The sequence below is a fragment of the Rhinatrema bivittatum genome, chromosome 5, assembly GCF_901001135.1.
Source record: "Rhinatrema bivittatum chromosome 5, aRhiBiv1.1, whole genome shotgun sequence".
Taxonomy (NCBI): Eukaryota; Metazoa; Chordata; class Amphibia; order Gymnophiona; family Rhinatrematidae; genus Rhinatrema; species Rhinatrema bivittatum.
The window spans coordinates 215,822,437-215,839,717 of NC_042619.1; the positions used below are offsets into that span (position 1 = coordinate 215,822,437).

Sequence of the window (17,281 nt, forward strand, 5' to 3'; positions counted from 1 at the left end):
GCGGCTTCGAGCTACCATAGCTCGCTGGATCAAGGAAGTAATCAAGGGAGCTTACGTAGAGCAGGGAAGCCTTTACTCCTCCAAGTTAAAGCTCATTCTACCAGGGCCCAGGCAGTATCCTGGGTGGAAGCTAAGCTACTTTTCTCCTGCCGATATCTGTCGAACAGCAGTGTGGTCCTCCTTACGCACCACCTCCAGATTCTACCGCCTGGACGTCCAGGCCCAAGAGGACGCAGTCTTTGTGAGGACAGTGCTAACTGGACCACGGGCAGCCTCCCGCCCTGTTTGGGAGTAGCTTTTGTACATCCCATTGGTCCTGAGTCCATCTGGTTACACACTAGGAAATGGAGAAATTACTTACCTGATAATTTTGTTTTCCTTAGTATAGACCGATGGTCTCGGCATCCCGTCCATGGGTGCCCATGAACGGTACCAAGAAATCGCCCATGATACGAATCTCAATCCCATGAGGTTGCAGGTAAGCCGTTGGCCTATCCCCAGATCAGGGCATGTATAGTATTGCTGGGATCCAGCATGGTTGAGTCCAGTTGCAGTCTTCAGTTTTAATCGAGTATGAAGTTGTATCCAAGTTCAAATTGTTTTCAGTAACATAAGAACATGCCATACTGGGTCAGACCCAGGGTCCATCAAGCCCAGCATCCTGTTTCCAACAGTGGCCAATCCAGGCCATAAGAACCTGGCAAGTACCCAAAAACTAAGTCTATTCCATGTTACCGTTGCTAGTAATAGCGGTGGTTATTATCTAAGTCAACTTAATTAATAGCAGGTAATGGACTTCTCCTCCAAGAACGTATCCACTCCTTTTTTAAACACAGCTATACTAACTGCACTAACCACATCTTCTGGCAACAAATTCCAGAGTTTAATTGTGCGTTAAGTGAAAAAGAACTTTCTCCGATTAGTTTTAAATGTGCCACATGCTAACTTCATGGAGTGCCCCCTAGTCTTTCTATTATCCGAAAGAGTAAAAAACCAATTCTCACATCTACCCGTTCTAGACCTCTCATGATTTTAAACACCTCTATCATATCCCCCCTCAGCCATCTCTTTTCCAAGCTGAACAGTCTTTAGTCTTTCCTCATAGGGGAGCTGTTACATTCCCCTTATCATTTTGGTCGCCCTTCTCTGTACCTTCTCCATCGCAATTATATCTTTTTTGAGATGCGGCGACCAGAATTGTACACAGTATTCAAGGTGTGGTCTCACCATGGAGCGATACAGAGGCATTATGACATTTTCCGTTTTATTCACCATTCCCTTTCTAATAATTCCCAACATTCTGTTTGCTTTTTTGACTGCCACAGCACACTGAACTGACAATTTCAATGTGTTATCCACTATGACGCCTAGATATCTTTCTTGGGTTGTAGCACCTAATATGGAACCTAACATTGTGAAACTATAGCATGGGTTATTTTTCCCTATATGCATCACCTTACACTTGTCCACATTAAATTTCATCTGCCATTTGGATGCCCAATTTTCCAGTCTCACAAGGTCTTCCTGCAATTTATCACAATCTGCTTGTGATTTAACTACTCTGAACAATTTTGTATCATCTGCAAATTTGATTATCTTACTCGTTGTATTTCTTTCCAGATCATTTATAAATATATTGAAAATTAAGGGTCCTAATACAGATCCCTGAGGCACTCCACTGCCCACTCCCTTCCACTGAGAAAATTGTCCATTTAATCCTTCTCTCTGTTTCCTGTCTTTTAGCCAGTTTGCAATCCACCGAGATCATCAATTGCTCCCTTGCCCAGGGAAATGTACCAGATATCCTAAAGCAAGCCACTGTCAAACCCCTTCTCAAAAAACCCAAAGACCTCTCTAATTTCCGACCCATCTCAAACCTACCTTTCCTATCCAAAGTACTTGAAAAAATAGTCAACACCCAGCTTTTAGACCACCTAGAAAAACACAACATACTATTCCCATCACAATTCGGCTTCCATAGATTTTTCAATACTGAGACGTTCCTAATCTCCCTCACCGACACCATCTTAAAAGGCTTCGACAATGGCCACTCTTACTTACTCGCCCTACTTGACATATCTGCTGCCTTTGATACCGTAAATCACAACATTCTCCTAACCCGTCTCAATGAAATCAGAATAACTAGTATCCCCCTCCACTGGTTTAAGTCCTATCTTACCAATAGACTTTACAAGGTTAGAATAGACAACTATGAATCTAACCCTATACACCTTTCCAGGGGTGTTCCACAAGGCTCATCGCTCTCTTCTACCCTCTTCAACATCTTCCTTTTGCCGCTCTGTCAACTCTTCTCTGACCTTGAGCTTGATCACTTTTACGCTGATGATGTTCAAATACTCATCCCATCACAGATTCTTTGGCCACCACCCTCAAAACCTGGGAAACTGCTCTATCCTCGATTAACTCCCTCCTCAGCCTAAATCTTGCCCTCAACACATCCAAAACTGAACTGATTATTCTCACCCCTACTCAAAACCCAATAAATTCCTTCCTTCAATCTATTACTTTCTCACAGCATGTATGAGACCTTGGTATCATTATCAGACAATCACCTCAACCTTAAAAGATTTATTGGCTCAACGATGAAAGAACATTACTTTAAACTTAACACCTTAAAAAAACTCAGACCCCTCCTCCACTTTAATGATCTCCGCACCGTACTACAAGCCACCATACTATCCAAAATTGATTACTGTAATTCCTTCTCCTCGGTCTACCCAAAGCCACTATTAAACCCTTACAAATGCTTCAAAACTCCGCTGCTAGAATTCTAACTAGCTCTAAAAAAATAGATCATATCACCCCCATACTCGGATATCTTCACTGGCTCCCCATCTCCTACCGCATAATTTACAAAGCACTCATGATAATACATAAAACTCTCCACAACCAGAACATGCGATGGATGATGAATGACTCCATCCAATATTGCACCGCTAACAGACCTACCAGATCCTCCTATGAGGGCATTCTATACACCCCTTCACCGAAACAGTCTCTCTTTAACACCACAAAAGAACGAGCACTTTCCATAGCTGGCCCCCACACCTGGAACACCATGCCTCCTGATCTCAGACAAGAGCCATGCACTCATAAATTTAAGAAAAAACTCAAAACATGGCTTACCCTTAACCACTGCCCTGCTTCATGTAGATTTCGTTCACAGTTTACATTGCATTATTGCTCAATTCACTATTGTTAACTACTGTGTCAACCATATAACTTGTAATCCCTGCTGCATGTAATTCCCATTTACTGTTAACATTGCATTATTGCTTAACTCATTATTGTTAATTCGCCCTGTCTACTGTATATTTGGTAAGCCCGTTACCCCTTTTAATACACTTAGTCCCCTGCCCTGTTCCATGTAATTTTTGTTTACCCTTATTGCATTTTTGGTTAACTCGTTATTGTTAATGCTGCATTTATCTTATACCTTGTAAAGTCTATCCTTGCTGTAGATCCCCTGAGGCCCCTGCCTGGTTCCATATAACTTTGCATTATTGCTTAATCATTATTGTTAAATTCGCCACATCTACCATATATTGTGTAATCCCGTTACCTCTTTTAATACTCTTAGTCCCCTGCCCTGCTCCATGTAATTTTCGTTAACCAAAAATGCAATGATAAGAGTAAATTCGTTATTGTTAATGCTGCACCTATCTTATATCTTGTAAAGCCTATCCTTTCCGTAGATCCCCGGAGGCCCCTGCCCTGTTCCATATAACTTTCTTTGTTTACTGTTAACAATGTTCGATGTAAGCCGGCATGATGTACCTACGAATGTCTGCATATAAAAATTCTTAAATAAATAAATACATTTTCCCTTTGCCGACTTTTGGCTTGTCTTTATCTTTTTTAGCAACTCTTGTGAGCATTATGGTGTTGCTTGTCTGTTATTCAGTCTCTTAGATGTCCCCACTGTCTGATGAGATGAAGTTTTGTAGATGTAAGCACCAATGGAGGCTGTTTTAGGGGATACAGGATCAGAGCGAAGCGAATTACATCCTGCTTTGCCCAATGCACCACATGATACGCCTCTTTGTGTTTAAGCGTGTTCCTGTGCATGTATAGTGCAAGGATCACAAAATGATCGCAACAAGGCCAGATATTTGATGTAATTTGATTAAAAGCAGTCAGTTTTGAAAATAGTAATCTTCATGCATAGACACTGAAGCAATAACTAAAAGGCCCATTTAGTTTGGCCATTTTATTTATTTATTTAAAATGTTATATTGCCCACTTCCATATTGTATTGCAAACTGCAGTCTTCTTCTGTCTAGCCCACTGTAACTCCTTATTACCTGGTCTTCCTGCAGTTATCCTAAAACCATTACAATTATTGCAAAATGCATCAGCAAGACTTCTGTTAGGAAATAGGAAATTTATTCACATTACACACTCGCTGATTTCTCTGCACTGACTGTCAGTACAATCCAAATCTATTTTAAAGTACTAACGTTAATATTCAAAATCATTCGTTCAAGTAACACCTCTATGATCAGTGTGACATTACAGCCATACACACCTCAGCGAACATTAAGATCTTAAAATAAAGGACCATTGACTGTTCCCACAATATGGAGTACACATCTCTCGCAAGTTAAGAGATTGTATGTTTTCCTTTGCAGGTCTAAAACTTTGGAATTCTCTACCTGACATGTTACTTTTGATAACAGATAGAAAAAGATTTAAAAGCGAGCTAAAAACATGGCTATTCAAAAATGCTTATAAGCCAACTTAAAATCATCAGAATGCAGAGAACTACAATAATAGTTCTCTGCATTCTGAATAGAGAAATTCAATTGAAGCATGAGGAATAAATTTAACAAGGGAATATAAGAATCTCAACGCAACGTACTGTCTAAAATGTGAAATCTGTTATAATAAATGTTCTGTTCTCCATGCCCTATGCCCTAGATCTTTAGTTAATATGTATTGAAACATTCACTTGATGCCTGTTGATGAATACTACCTCTGTAACCTGTTATGATTGTTACTTTTGTAAATCATTGTGATCTTTACATGGAACAATGGTATATAAAATGTCTAAATACATACCTTTGTCTGTATCCTCACTTTCCTGCTAATTCTCTGTTTATCCCATGCTTTCTTGAAACCTGTTACTGTTTTACCTCTATTTCCTCCACTGGGAGGCCATTCCATGTATCCACCACTCTTTCTGTAAAGAAATATTTCCGTCTCTCTCCTACTGCCTTTTGTCCTAGAACACCCTTTCCTCTCAAATAGATTTGCTTCTTGTGCATTACTTAAACCACTGGAAGATCTCTTCCCATTTCCTCCTCTTCTAGGGTATGCATGCTTAGGACCTTAAGTCTTGCATCATAGGACTTATGATACAAGCTCTGCACCATTTTGGTAGCCCTTCTGTAGACTTATATCTGCTTTGTGAACATCCTTTAGGAGATGCAGGCTCCAGAATTACACACCTGTCCAAATGAGGTCTTGCCATTTATTTGTACAGAGACATGTTCACCTTTGTTCTGCTGATTTCTCTCTCTCCCTGGGCACTCTAATATTCCCAGGGCTATATTACTGCCTTGTTATAGAGTTTGACAGTCTTGAAATCATTAGGTAGGATCATTCCTGAACCCTCTCATGTGCAGTGAATATCATTACCTCATCCTTTCTTCTTCATCATCTATTTATAACACGATTTTCCCGCCAGAGAATTCAAAGTATGATACAAAAGAATGTAATTGCAATCTAGCACAGTATTATGGAACTGGATGCATGATAAATATAGACTTTTGGTACAATAATATACAGTGGTTAAGTAACAGTTAAATCACACAGCCAAATTAACTCCAAAGATAGTGTATTGAAGTCCAGTTCTAGGTAGAACAAAGATGATGTTTGAGTAGTTTAGTGCAGTCTGAGAATAGGTAGTGTAGTAACACTGTCTAATAAATTATAATCGGTTTGTGTCATTGGTTGGGATTAAATGCTGCTTCAAAGATCCAGGTTTTGTTAGTTTCCTGAAGGATAGCAGATTTGGAGCGAGTCTGATTTGAGGGGGAAAGGTGTTCTATAAGGTTTTCTTGCTGGTACTAGTGAGGCTCATTGCTTTCGGAAGGGGACCACCAGAAGCACCTGAGTTTGTAATCACAGAGGGCATGAAGATGGGGGGGGGGGGGGGGGGGGTGTGCTTCTGAGATCCAGTAAATGGGCTAGGCCTTTGAATATTTTGTAAGCTTAGGACCAAGAGCTTAAATTCAGTGTGCTAGAGCATTGGGAGCCAATATAACATTTTTATAACAGATGTTATATGGTCAGATTTGTTTTTGCTATCATGCGGCATTTGTAGGAGCTGCAGGTGGTGTTTAGGATGTTGCGGATCCCAGCAGAGAGGGAGTTTGAGTAGTCCAGGTGGGAGATTACTCAAATGTGCATGATGGTTGCAAAGGCTTTGTCGTCCAGGAAGGATCAGGTGGTAGCGCTGGTAGAGGAGGAGAGAATCTGTTTTGTACAGTTTGTATCTGGGCCTTAGTGGTGAGTTGGGAGACTGATTTGAAGCTTAGACACTATATTTGAGAGCTGAAGGTGAGGGCTATTCTGTTGAGGGTTAAATTTGGGAGAAGGTAGTTGGGTTCTTTTTTTCTTTTTCCCTATCATCTCTTTTTTTGGGTTATAGTATGCCCAATTTGTAATTTTACTTAAATAATCCTTGAGGTTGTTAATGGTTGAACTTTTAGTTCCTGCTGAGTGGGATTAGAGTAGTATTTCATTTGACAGTCTCTGGGGGCAGGGGCATGTAGGTGGCAGGAGGGCACCACCGATTCTACATGGACCTCCTCGGCAGACCCAGAAACTGTCAAATGACATACTGCTCCTCCCAGTGCTACAGATTGCGTGCAGTTGGATGGAAAGGAAATGAACCAGGTCATGGCTAGGCCTGCCATTTTAAAGTTGCACAGGCTGGAGATGAGAAGATTGTGTTCTGTTAAGTTGAAGGCTGCAGACACACCCCAGAGTATTGTACTGCACCTTGTGTTTCTGTGCTCCAAATGCATGGCTTTACTCTTTCACATTAAATCTGATTTGCCGAACTCATGACACTTCCTCGTTGTTTCCATGTAATCTTGCTGCATATCTTAGTCTGCCATAATAGACAAACCTTCCCTACCAGCCCTTCTGCAGAGGAAAAGAAGTGCCGTGTGTCTTTAAAAATTGTTCTCTTTGTGGTGTAGCCCTGCTGGTCTGTACCTACATCGCTGGGGGACCTGGATGCCTGCCTGTCAGTTCGCAGATCTTTTCCTCCATTACTCAGTGCTCTGTTCTCTTTATTTGTGTTGCAGATCACTATTCAGTGGAATTCCCTTCTCCATAAATTCCACATTTCCTTGGGAACTGTTGGACCTAACTCGGGGTGTAGCAATTGTCACAATATCATCCTGCACCAGCTCCAGGAGATGTTCAACCGAACCCCCAGTGTGGTCCAACTCCTTCAGGTAATGAAACCAAGGACCAACTTGGCTTAGTCCATCTGCTAATCGTCACAAGAAGAGCAAACAAACTATATTTAATCAGATCCTTAGCAGTGCTACAACAGTTGTGGGCAGACTCTTAACTTCTGAACAGTTCTGCTTGATCCCTGGGTGTAGAGCACTGAAGAGAGCTTGAATAAGGTTCCACTGACATTTGGCACCTAGTAACCTGATAATTCCAGGTATTTGATGCTTTGGCGCAGTAGCATCCTCCTTAAAGCAGACCTGGAGAGAAGACAAGTCTGGAAAGGGTAACTGTAAGATGGGCATTGTGGGGGCAATTTTCAAAACAACGCAAGTATTTTAACCTGCAGCCTTTGAGAATTGCTTAGGGAAAAAGTACCCGCAGAGATCTGCTTTCCCCTCTCCAAACACTGCATGTAGTTTTGAAAATACGACATTGCCATATTCCCCATCCTTAAACTTGACCCCCGGGAGCATGGCCACTGAATGTGGGAAAAATGCGTGCATTCCACAATGTACGCACTTCTCCTGTGCAGGAAGGAAGGGCAGTAATCAGACCCTGAATATTGTACTTTGTATGATCAGCACTCTGCTGCAAACAAGGTAATCAATGTGTATGCTAATAACATTCTTACATGGGTTAGATCCCTTGTGTACAAAAATCCTAATAATCAAGCAAATCTGTTTCCCTTTAGGGCCTGCATTGGCTGTTACTGAATATATAAGGCTTGTGTTCTGATCAGCTACTTACAGAATATTATAATGAGACACAATGAAAGATGAAGTTAAACCTAGTCCCTGAAGCACTTTACAAAACTTTGAAGATGTGAGCATATACACCTGGATTGCACAAGATCTCCTTGCTGCTAGATCCAGATCATTTTTGCTTTTTTTTTTTTTTTTTTTTTTTTGTGGAAGGAGCAGAAAAATGGGTTAGAAACCTAAATTAAACCAAAATTTACGTTAGGTGAATGTGCCCCATTTTTAGTAGGAAGATACGGGTCAGAGTTCACTGTGGACAGTTTTCCTCTGGTGTGCATTTCTTTATGAATTAAGTGCTTTACCATTCTGGACAACTTGTTCCGCAGTCATTTATCTCTTGTTACCTGGGTGAGGGAGTTTGGGTCCATCTTGAGGACTGGTGAGCAGCAGCACTTCTGGTCCTTCCTTAATTCCAGCCTGTTGGGAGCTTGAGATGAGACTGTACCCTTACCCCCTTCACACGATCACTATGAACATTAAAACAGAACGTGCTACAGTGAAAAAGAGATTGGCAATGGTAGAGAGATCGTCACCGTGGCCTACTTTGTTTCCTGAGGTGATATCTTCAGATCCCTCCCTCAGATGACTGTTTTGGTCAGGTAGCTGGTTTCTGCCGGCATTGACTTAGCTGTAAAAAGCAAAAAAAAATAGCTGAAAGGCAAGCGGGTGCAGGAAACTGAGCGTGGCAGTGAAGGTCTATGATCTCTCTCCCTGCAGCAGGAGACCTTTACTGTACTCGGCTGGGTCGGGCTGAGCTGAGGTAAAAAAAAAAAAAAGAGGTAAGGAGGAGTTGATTTTAGGGCTTCCTCTCCCCTCTGATCTCTATGCTTGGCGTGCCAATCTGACGTCTGTTCCTGCCTCCAGGGGAGCTTGGGGGTTCGAGCAGCTTGGTCAGTTGAGCAGCCTTTGGGTTAGGCCCCACTCTCAGGCTTGGATTCTTCATCGCGTGGTAGGCCACAGTGGCGTTCACGCTTTTTCTCTGTGCACAAGGCTGCCCTCTTCAGTATGTTGGTTCGAGCTTAGGCATCCGGCTATGCATCTGGTTGTGTGCCCAGCTGGGGTCTCAGTTGTGCACATGGGGTGCCTAGGTGGACACACAGTGGTGCATTTAAGGGTGCCTAGGTGGGCGCTCAAGTTGCATACAGACGATGAGCACTCGGGTGGGTGCTCAGTTTGAGTGTCTATCTGACTAGTGTATTAGGCATCTAATTTTTGAGCCCCTATATTTTGAGCGCTTAATTCTTTTCAGCGTCTATAGCGAGCACAGCTGGACATACAGTTCTCAGATGCCTGTTGGCGTGTATTGACAACTCTGTGGTGCCGATAGCAAAAAAAAAAAAAAAAAAAAGAGCCTAAACTCCTTAACGTTTGTGCTGCTTGCCATATTTGCCAATAAAGCAACAACACAACCTTTCTCATCTATCGAATATAGTTCCTCAAACAATTACACCTCAACAGCCAGAATCACTGCGGGGAAACACTGTCATCATAAGAACTGTGTTTTATTGAGTCCAAAAAACTTTTTTTCTGGTGCGTGAGTAGTTGGCTTACCATATTTGGGCATCTCAGCCTGGTATTTCCTCTAATGTATCAGTAGTTTGGAAGCTCAGGGAGACTTGTCTCTGTCTCTGTCTGATTTTGCTAAACCCGGTCCTTCCCAGCATGATGTGGGAATGGAAGGAGCTGCCAGAGGTTTCGCATGAATTTGGGGCTCTCCTAACTGGTTTGTCAGCAGAGGAGGGTAGTTCAGTGGGTACAAGACAGACACTCCCTAGTTTTGGCATGGACCCCTCTGCCTTTTCTTGGGTGGAATTTTTTCAAGGGCTGCAATCCTTTCTTCAGGTGCAGTCGTTGGCCATGACCAATCTTAACAAATCAGGATTGCAGGCTGTGGTTTCTCACATGCCTGGTGCTGTGGGTAAGCGTCGGAGTACTTATTGATCTGCTGCAGGTCACACCGATAGGGATCCAGATGGCATGGATGATGAAGCCAATCCTTACTCCCGGGAGGATGGGTAAAATTCCAATTCCTCCGGGACTGGAGCCATATAGGAACTATATTGTGTTTCCTTCATAGAAATGAGTTATTGGGGGGGACGAGCCAAGATGGCGGCTTAACGCCGACAATGCTTTGCTCGGCGTTGCTTTGTAGTTTTCTTTCTTTCTTTAAAATTACTTCCCGATGCCGTCCAAGAGGAAGGGGAATGTTAAATCTTTCCCCTCGAAGCCCCTTCCTCCACCCGGGCAGCCAACCATCCAGCAATGCCTGGCTGCAGCTACGTTATCGGGGACCATGGATCCGGCTGCTCTGTGGAGCGGAGGAGAACTCACCGCAGCTTCGGAGGAGGTGTCGTTGAGTCCCCTTGACATCCATCCACCACCGTCTGTACGGGAGGGGCCGCAGCAGCTTGACACGCTGAGTACTGAAGAGGTTCCTCAAGCAGCAGACACCGAGGGATCAGCTGAGATGCATACCCCCGTGCTGGAAGTTTCTGTGACCACAGCTGGAAGTTTGAGTGTACCCTTGTCAGGTGAGAAGCTGCAAGGGCTGAGAGGTGGTGAAAGAGAAAATGGGACAGTGGCTATGGAGGGAACCATTTTTCTGACCCAGAGACCATCAGTGGTAACCCTGGAATCATTGTGGGATTTCGTTTCTACAATGGGCAAAGCATTTTCAGAGTGCTCCTCTAAGATCAATGTCCTGTCATAGCAAGTTGATATATTCTGTAAAAATAATACACTTCAACAACAGGACAGCCAGCAAAAATTTAAACAAATAGACAAAGAATTGCATACTGTCAGAGGAGTACAAAATTCTCTAATTCAAGACAGCGGTTCTTTGAATAGAAGAGTAGAATTTGTTGAGAATAGACTGAGGCATTTGAATCTTCGGGGTTTTTTTTTAACTTTCCAAGGGTAGTGGGAGAATTACCGCGTTTTACCTTAAAGAGGTTTTTCCTTGAAATATTGGAGTTTCCTTCTGATGCCATCCCCCCCCCCCCTCTTGGATAAAGTGTACTTTTTACCAGCTGGCCCAGGTCCTCGAATGCAATTATCCGCTGTCGATGTGTTAATCTTACAGAATACCTTGTCATCTAATTATGAAGTGGTGGAATGAGCCACTTTGCTGGTGTCATTCTTTGCTGACAGTGATTTGAGTTCTGCATGAAGAAGTATTTTAAGAAGTCAAATGTACCATTCATGGGACAATCTGTAAGAATATTTCCAGACTTGGCCAAGGCTACACAAGAAAGAAGGGATTCCTAGCCTTGCGCCAGGATACCCGAGCCCTAGGGGCATCCTTCTTTTTGAGATATCCGTGTAAATGCTTAGTCAAGTATAATAGAGTTTTGTGTTTTTTCTCACCGGAGCAAGTTAAGGACTTTATTGACTCCAGGAAAATGTTACCATCTGCTCGGAATGAAGTTTAGGTGAATCTTTATATAAAGTTGGTAGCTGCTTTAAGCTAAGTCTTACTTCTATTTGTTTCTTTTCAGTCTCCTAAATAAGGCTACCCTCCCTACAGGTTGTGGTCTAAAGGATACTGTGTTTTTGAATTGAGAGAATTGTTTTTTTCTTTTTGTAATTCCTGTAAAGGGATGTATCATGTTGCTGAAGCAAAGTGGATTCTTTGTGAAATTTTATTTTGAAATTTCCATAAATAATAAATTAAAAAAAAAAAAAAGTTACCTGCTTTGAATTTCCAGACATTGAAGATGCTGGAAGTGCTGGGGAGGTGGCTGATTTCATTTCTGAACCAAAGAAAGATCCCATTTCGATTTCTTTGCATAAAGCCTCATGTTTCTTCCCTATTACAAAGTCTGTTCAAGGATTGATTGATCTTGATTGGGGTGCTCCGGAAGCTAATTTTAAAGGGGAACAAACCTTGGAAGGGCTGTACCCCCCGGATCCAGCTGTGAGAGAGCAAGTGCGCTTCCGAAAGTGGATGCGATTGTGTGTGCCATCACCAAGCGGATGACTATCCCCGCAGGCCATCCTTAAGCAGGCCGTAAAGCGTTGGCAATGAATTTGCAGATAGTTTCTTTTGCTCCTTGGTGTCTCACGTTTCTTTACTTCTCTCTCAGGAAGTCGCTGAATCTGGTGAGATTTCCAGGGCAGTGATGGAACCGGCAGCTGCGGGCTGCAATTTAGTACGCACTTTGGCCAGAGGGGTGGCATCACTCTTGTTTCGAAGTGAGTAGGGGAGGGGAATGGCCAATAAGTGGGGTGCATCCCAGGTTCCTTGGTTACCAGAAGATAAGCAGATGCTGTGCACCTTCGGCACGAGAGGTCGTACTAGGGGTTTGACGCATTTGTCCCTACAGAGGAGCGACTTCTCAGAGGACTTTTCCTTTGGGTAGGTCTCAGTCCTTCATCCCAGGCAGCCCAGAAGGGGCACAGGCTTAGGTAGAGGTGCCCCCGAGCCTCTCAATAAAGGTGTGCTGACCCTCCCCCAGGAACAGGAGATAGTCGCCTATCTTTCTTTATCGGAGATGGGTCGAGATCACTTCTGACTAGTGGGTTCTGGAGGTGATAATGGATGGCTACACTTTGGAATTTCTCAGTGTCCCTTGGGATGTTTTCATGGAGATAAGCAGTGGAGTGTACCCTGACAAGGCTTCTCAGCCTGTAGGCTGTAGTTCCAGTGCCCATGTCGCAAGAAAATATGGGCTGGTATTCCATTTATTTCGCTGTGCCCAAGAAGGGAAGCCTCCTTTCTCCCCATCCTAGATCTCAAGGAAGTGAACCGTCATTTGCGGGTGACTCGTTTTCTCATGGAAACCTTAAGCTCAGTGATTAATGGCAATACAGTCGGGGAGTTTGTGACATCTCTAGATTTTTCAGAGGCATACCTTCATTTTCCCATCTATCTGGAGCATCAATGGTTTCTGTATTTTCACTGTTATGAGGCGACTTTATCAGTTTCGAGCGCTGCCTTTGTGTTGGCCCTGTGCCCAGAACCTTTTCCAAGGTTATGGTAGTGGTCCTGGCAGTGTGGAGAAAGAATGGCCTACTAGTTCACCTGTACTTAGATGATTGGCTAATTCAGGCCAAGAGTCTGGAAGAGAGCTTTTGGGTCTCCAGCAAGGTGCCTGTTTGCTACAGGAACTAGATTGGGTGGTGAACTTGGCCAAGAGCAATCTACAGCCATCCCATCCACTGTCGTATCTAGGTGATTGGTTTGACATGAAGCAAGGTGGGGTTTTCCTGCTGGAGGGCTGCACTCAGAAGGTGATGGTGCAGGTGCGACTATTGACAGAAACAATATGCCTGACAGTGTGGTCTTATCTACAGGTGCTCGAGTTGATGGCGGCCACCCTAGAGGTGGTTCTGTGGGCACGGGCACATATACATCCTGTTCAGTGCACTCTGTTGGCTCGTTGGAGTCCACAGTCTCATGAGTATTCGATACAGTTTTAATTAGCAGTGGAGATCACCATACAGCTGCTGTGGTGGTTCCAAGCTGACCATCTAAGAAAAGGAGTTTCTCTACGATCACAGGACTAGCTAGTACTCATGATGAATGCGAGCCTCCAGGGTAGGAGGGCTCACTGTCGAGAGTTGATGGCGCAAGGCCCTGGAGAATAGACGAGTGTCTCTGGAGTATCAATCGGCTGGAAGCCTGGCTGTCTGGTTGGCATGCTTACGATTCGTTGACAGATTGCAGGGTCGAGTGGTCCGGATAATATCAGACAATGCGACGACAGTGGCTTACATCAATCTCCAAGGAGGAACCAAAAGCCAGCATGTGTTGCAGGAAATAGCCCAACTCATGGAATGGGCAGAAGTGCACTTTCAGTAGGTCTCAGCCTCATACATTATAGGAAAAGACAATGTAAGAGCCGATTTTCTCAGCAGACAAGAGTCTGGTCCCAGGAGAATGGGAATTGTCAAACGAGGTGTTCCAGCTTATAATGGACCGCTGGGGCCTCCCATTTCTAGGCCTGCTGACGACATCTCACAATGCGATAGTTCTTTGCTTCTTCAGTTGCAAGGCAGATCAAAAATCCTTCGGCATCCCTGCCCTCTGCAGGAGTGGCTGGAGGGCAGGCTCCTATATGCCTTTCCCCTGTGGCCCAGGATGGGGCAGAATGATTCGAAGGATCGAGAGTTGCTGGGGGTTGGTGCTTTGGGAGCACCAAATTGGCCCAGGAGACTATGGTATGCAGATTTGTGAAGGCTTCTGGTGGACTCTCCTATCTAATTACTAGTTCACAAGGTTCTGCTACAGCAGGGGCCTATTCTTCATGACGTTCTGACTTGATTTTGCCTTATGGTATGGCCTTTGAGAGGACTATGTTGCTGAAGCGTGGATATTCTATCGCAGTGATTGCCACTTTACGAGTGAGATAGGACGTGGAGAACTTAGTCTATGTGCAGGTTTGGCGAGTTTTTGAGGTTTGGTGTAAGGATTGAGGGGTTTGTCCTCGTTTGGTTAACATCCCGCTCATTTTGGAATTTTTTGTAGGATGAATCGATGCCTGTTTTCAAGGTCAAGTGGATGGTGGACCTTTGCCAGCTCATCCAGATGTGGCTCATTTCTAAAAAAGGGGTGAAGCATCTTCATTCTCCCCTGCAGTTGCTGGTGCCCTTATGGAGTCTTAATCTGGTTTTGGGATTTTCTGGTAGGTCCCACTTTTTGACTGCTGCATAGCCTTTCCTTGAGGTTATTTGCCACAAAAAACACCGTTTTCAAGATAATTTGTTCTGTGCATAGAGTCTCCGGACTGCAGGCCTTGTCTTGCCAGGAACCATTTCTGCGAGTGACTCTGGGTTGCGATACAGTTGCGTACTGTTCTGAGCAGGCGTTACCTAGTCTGGTTAGGGCTCAGGCATTGTCATGGGCAGAGATTAGATTGCTGTCTCCTGTTGAGATATGCCGAGCTGCAGCGTGGTCCTCCTTACATACTTTTTCCAGGCATTACCGACTGGATATGCAGGTTTGGGAGGACGCAGCCTTTGCAGTCCGATCAATGTCGCACGTGCGGGCAGCCTTCTGCCCTGTTTGGGAGTAGCTTTGATACATCCCACTGGTGTGGATCCACCTATCTGAATGTTGAGAGAGAAGAAATTACTACTTACCTGATAATTTCCTTTTCTTTAATGAAGATAGGTGGACTCACCTTCCCACCCTTGGCTGCCAGATGGTTGTGCTGTTGTCATCCTGCATGGCTGCGTGTACCAGTGGTTACTGGGAGGTGTCAATCCAGTCCTTAGACCAGTGTTGTTATACTCCTTGTCTGAGCTCAGTGGTTTCCTGTTAGCTGAGTGCTGGAATGGTTATCTGTTAATAATAAAGTATTGTTAGTTTGTCCACAGTTTGCTTTTGCAGACAGTACTGGCAGGCTGATGTCACTGCAGGGGTATATATACCATGATATCAGCTTTGCTCCATCTGCTGGTAGAGGTGCATAACCCACTGGTGTGGATCCACCTGTCTTCATTAAAGAAAAGGAAATTATCAGGTTAGTAGTAATTTCTCCTTGGTAGTTGGCATGCTGACTGACTTCCAGATAGTCTTTCATCAGGCTCCACTTGTAGTATTTATACTGACCCAGGAGTCTCTGCTGAATGTAGTGCCAGGTTCATACAGGACTGAATCTGTATTACTCTGTTTGCCTCCTTTGCAGGGTCCCCTTCTAAAATACCTTTCCTGTTCTAGGTGTTGTTTGATACTCAGGGTCCGTTAAACGCCATCAACAAACTTCCCACGGTGCCAATGCTGGGCCTGACGCAGAGAACAAACACCGCCTACCAATGCTTCTCAATCCTCCCCCAGTCCCCAACGCACATCAGGCTGGCCTTCCGCAACATGTACTGCATTGACATCTACTGTCGGAGTCGGGGTGTGGTGGCCATCCGCGACGGGGCCTACAGTCTCTTTGACAACAGTAAAATAGTTGAAGGTTTTCATCCAGCGCCAGGACTAAAGGTAAGAGCAGATTGTTTTTCTGTTGGTATTCAGTCTGTGGCCCGCCATGTGGTGTTTGTGGGCCTTAGACAGTGCTCCTCTGACACTTGTAGATCAGTAAGTGTTATTAACATGTTAAAGCAAGCTTCATCTTCTGGGCACTGTACAAATTAATGTGTTAAAAAAAATATGCTTTTCCTGGTATTTTAAAAATATACTGACAGACTTGAGAAAAATTGATATTCAGCTAGATTGAAGGATACATAGTACAATTTTGCATTTTATTTGGGTTCAGGGGTCATAAAATAGGATCTCTCTATCTCAAGATCTGGAACTTGCCCCACCAACATTTTAGGAGGAGTGGATTCCAGTAGATGCACTTTTTGTTATTGGGCAGCTGGTTCTCTACAGTAAGATGCAGGCCCAAGGCAGTGTGAACTGTTGTAACGAATGAAGTGCAGTTCGAAGGCACAAGAATTGTATTAAATCGGGACTGGCTCAGCAGCAGTGATGTGCACTATCACATGGAGATACCTGGGTGCAATTCTTGCTGCAGTTCTTACCCCCCCCCCCCCCCTTTCCAGTGGAGGCAACACTCACTGCCCTTGGGGAAGGCATTCAGTCATCACACAATGCAGATCTAAGAGTTGCAGAAGGAACCATGCTGCATGGACCCCCAGCCTGAGGAACATCACTATAATGACTGCTCTAAAGTAAGTTGAGCAATCCCTGGGTCACTGCGAATGAAGGCTTTCGGCACCAGATCCCAGCCCTGGTTCCAGTTTGAGCTAGAAGCCCAAAGGAGCAGGAGAAAATTGCTTGATCCAAAATAAAAAGAATTAGATTTATCTGAATGATGTAGGAGGCTCAATTCAAAGTCACTCCTAGATTACCGCATAGAAATGCCTTTGAAAAGTTGTGCTAGAGCAAATGGCATGCAATGAGACAGAGTATTCTAATTTGGGTAATGTGACTATTACTTAGTAACAAGAAATGATCATTACGTAAAGGAGAGAGTCAGTGATTGAGAGAAGAAAGCTGGAGAAGGATACTGACACACTTGAAAAGAAATTACCATACTCAGATCTGGAAGCATGAAGTTTCTAGACCCTTC

General features: G+C 43.9%; 1 protein-coding gene across 1 annotated transcript in view; it reads left to right on the top strand.

Annotated features, from left to right (window-relative positions):
* Positions 1-17,281, top strand: part of MED14 (mediator complex subunit 14) — a 220,875-nt gene that overhangs the window by 146,670 nt on the left and 56,924 nt on the right. Inside the window, 2 exon segments of the mRNA XM_029603149.1 lie at positions 7,341-7,493; positions 15,919-16,188. Coding sequence (XP_029459009.1) covers positions 7,341-7,493; positions 15,919-16,188 — 423 coding nt within the window.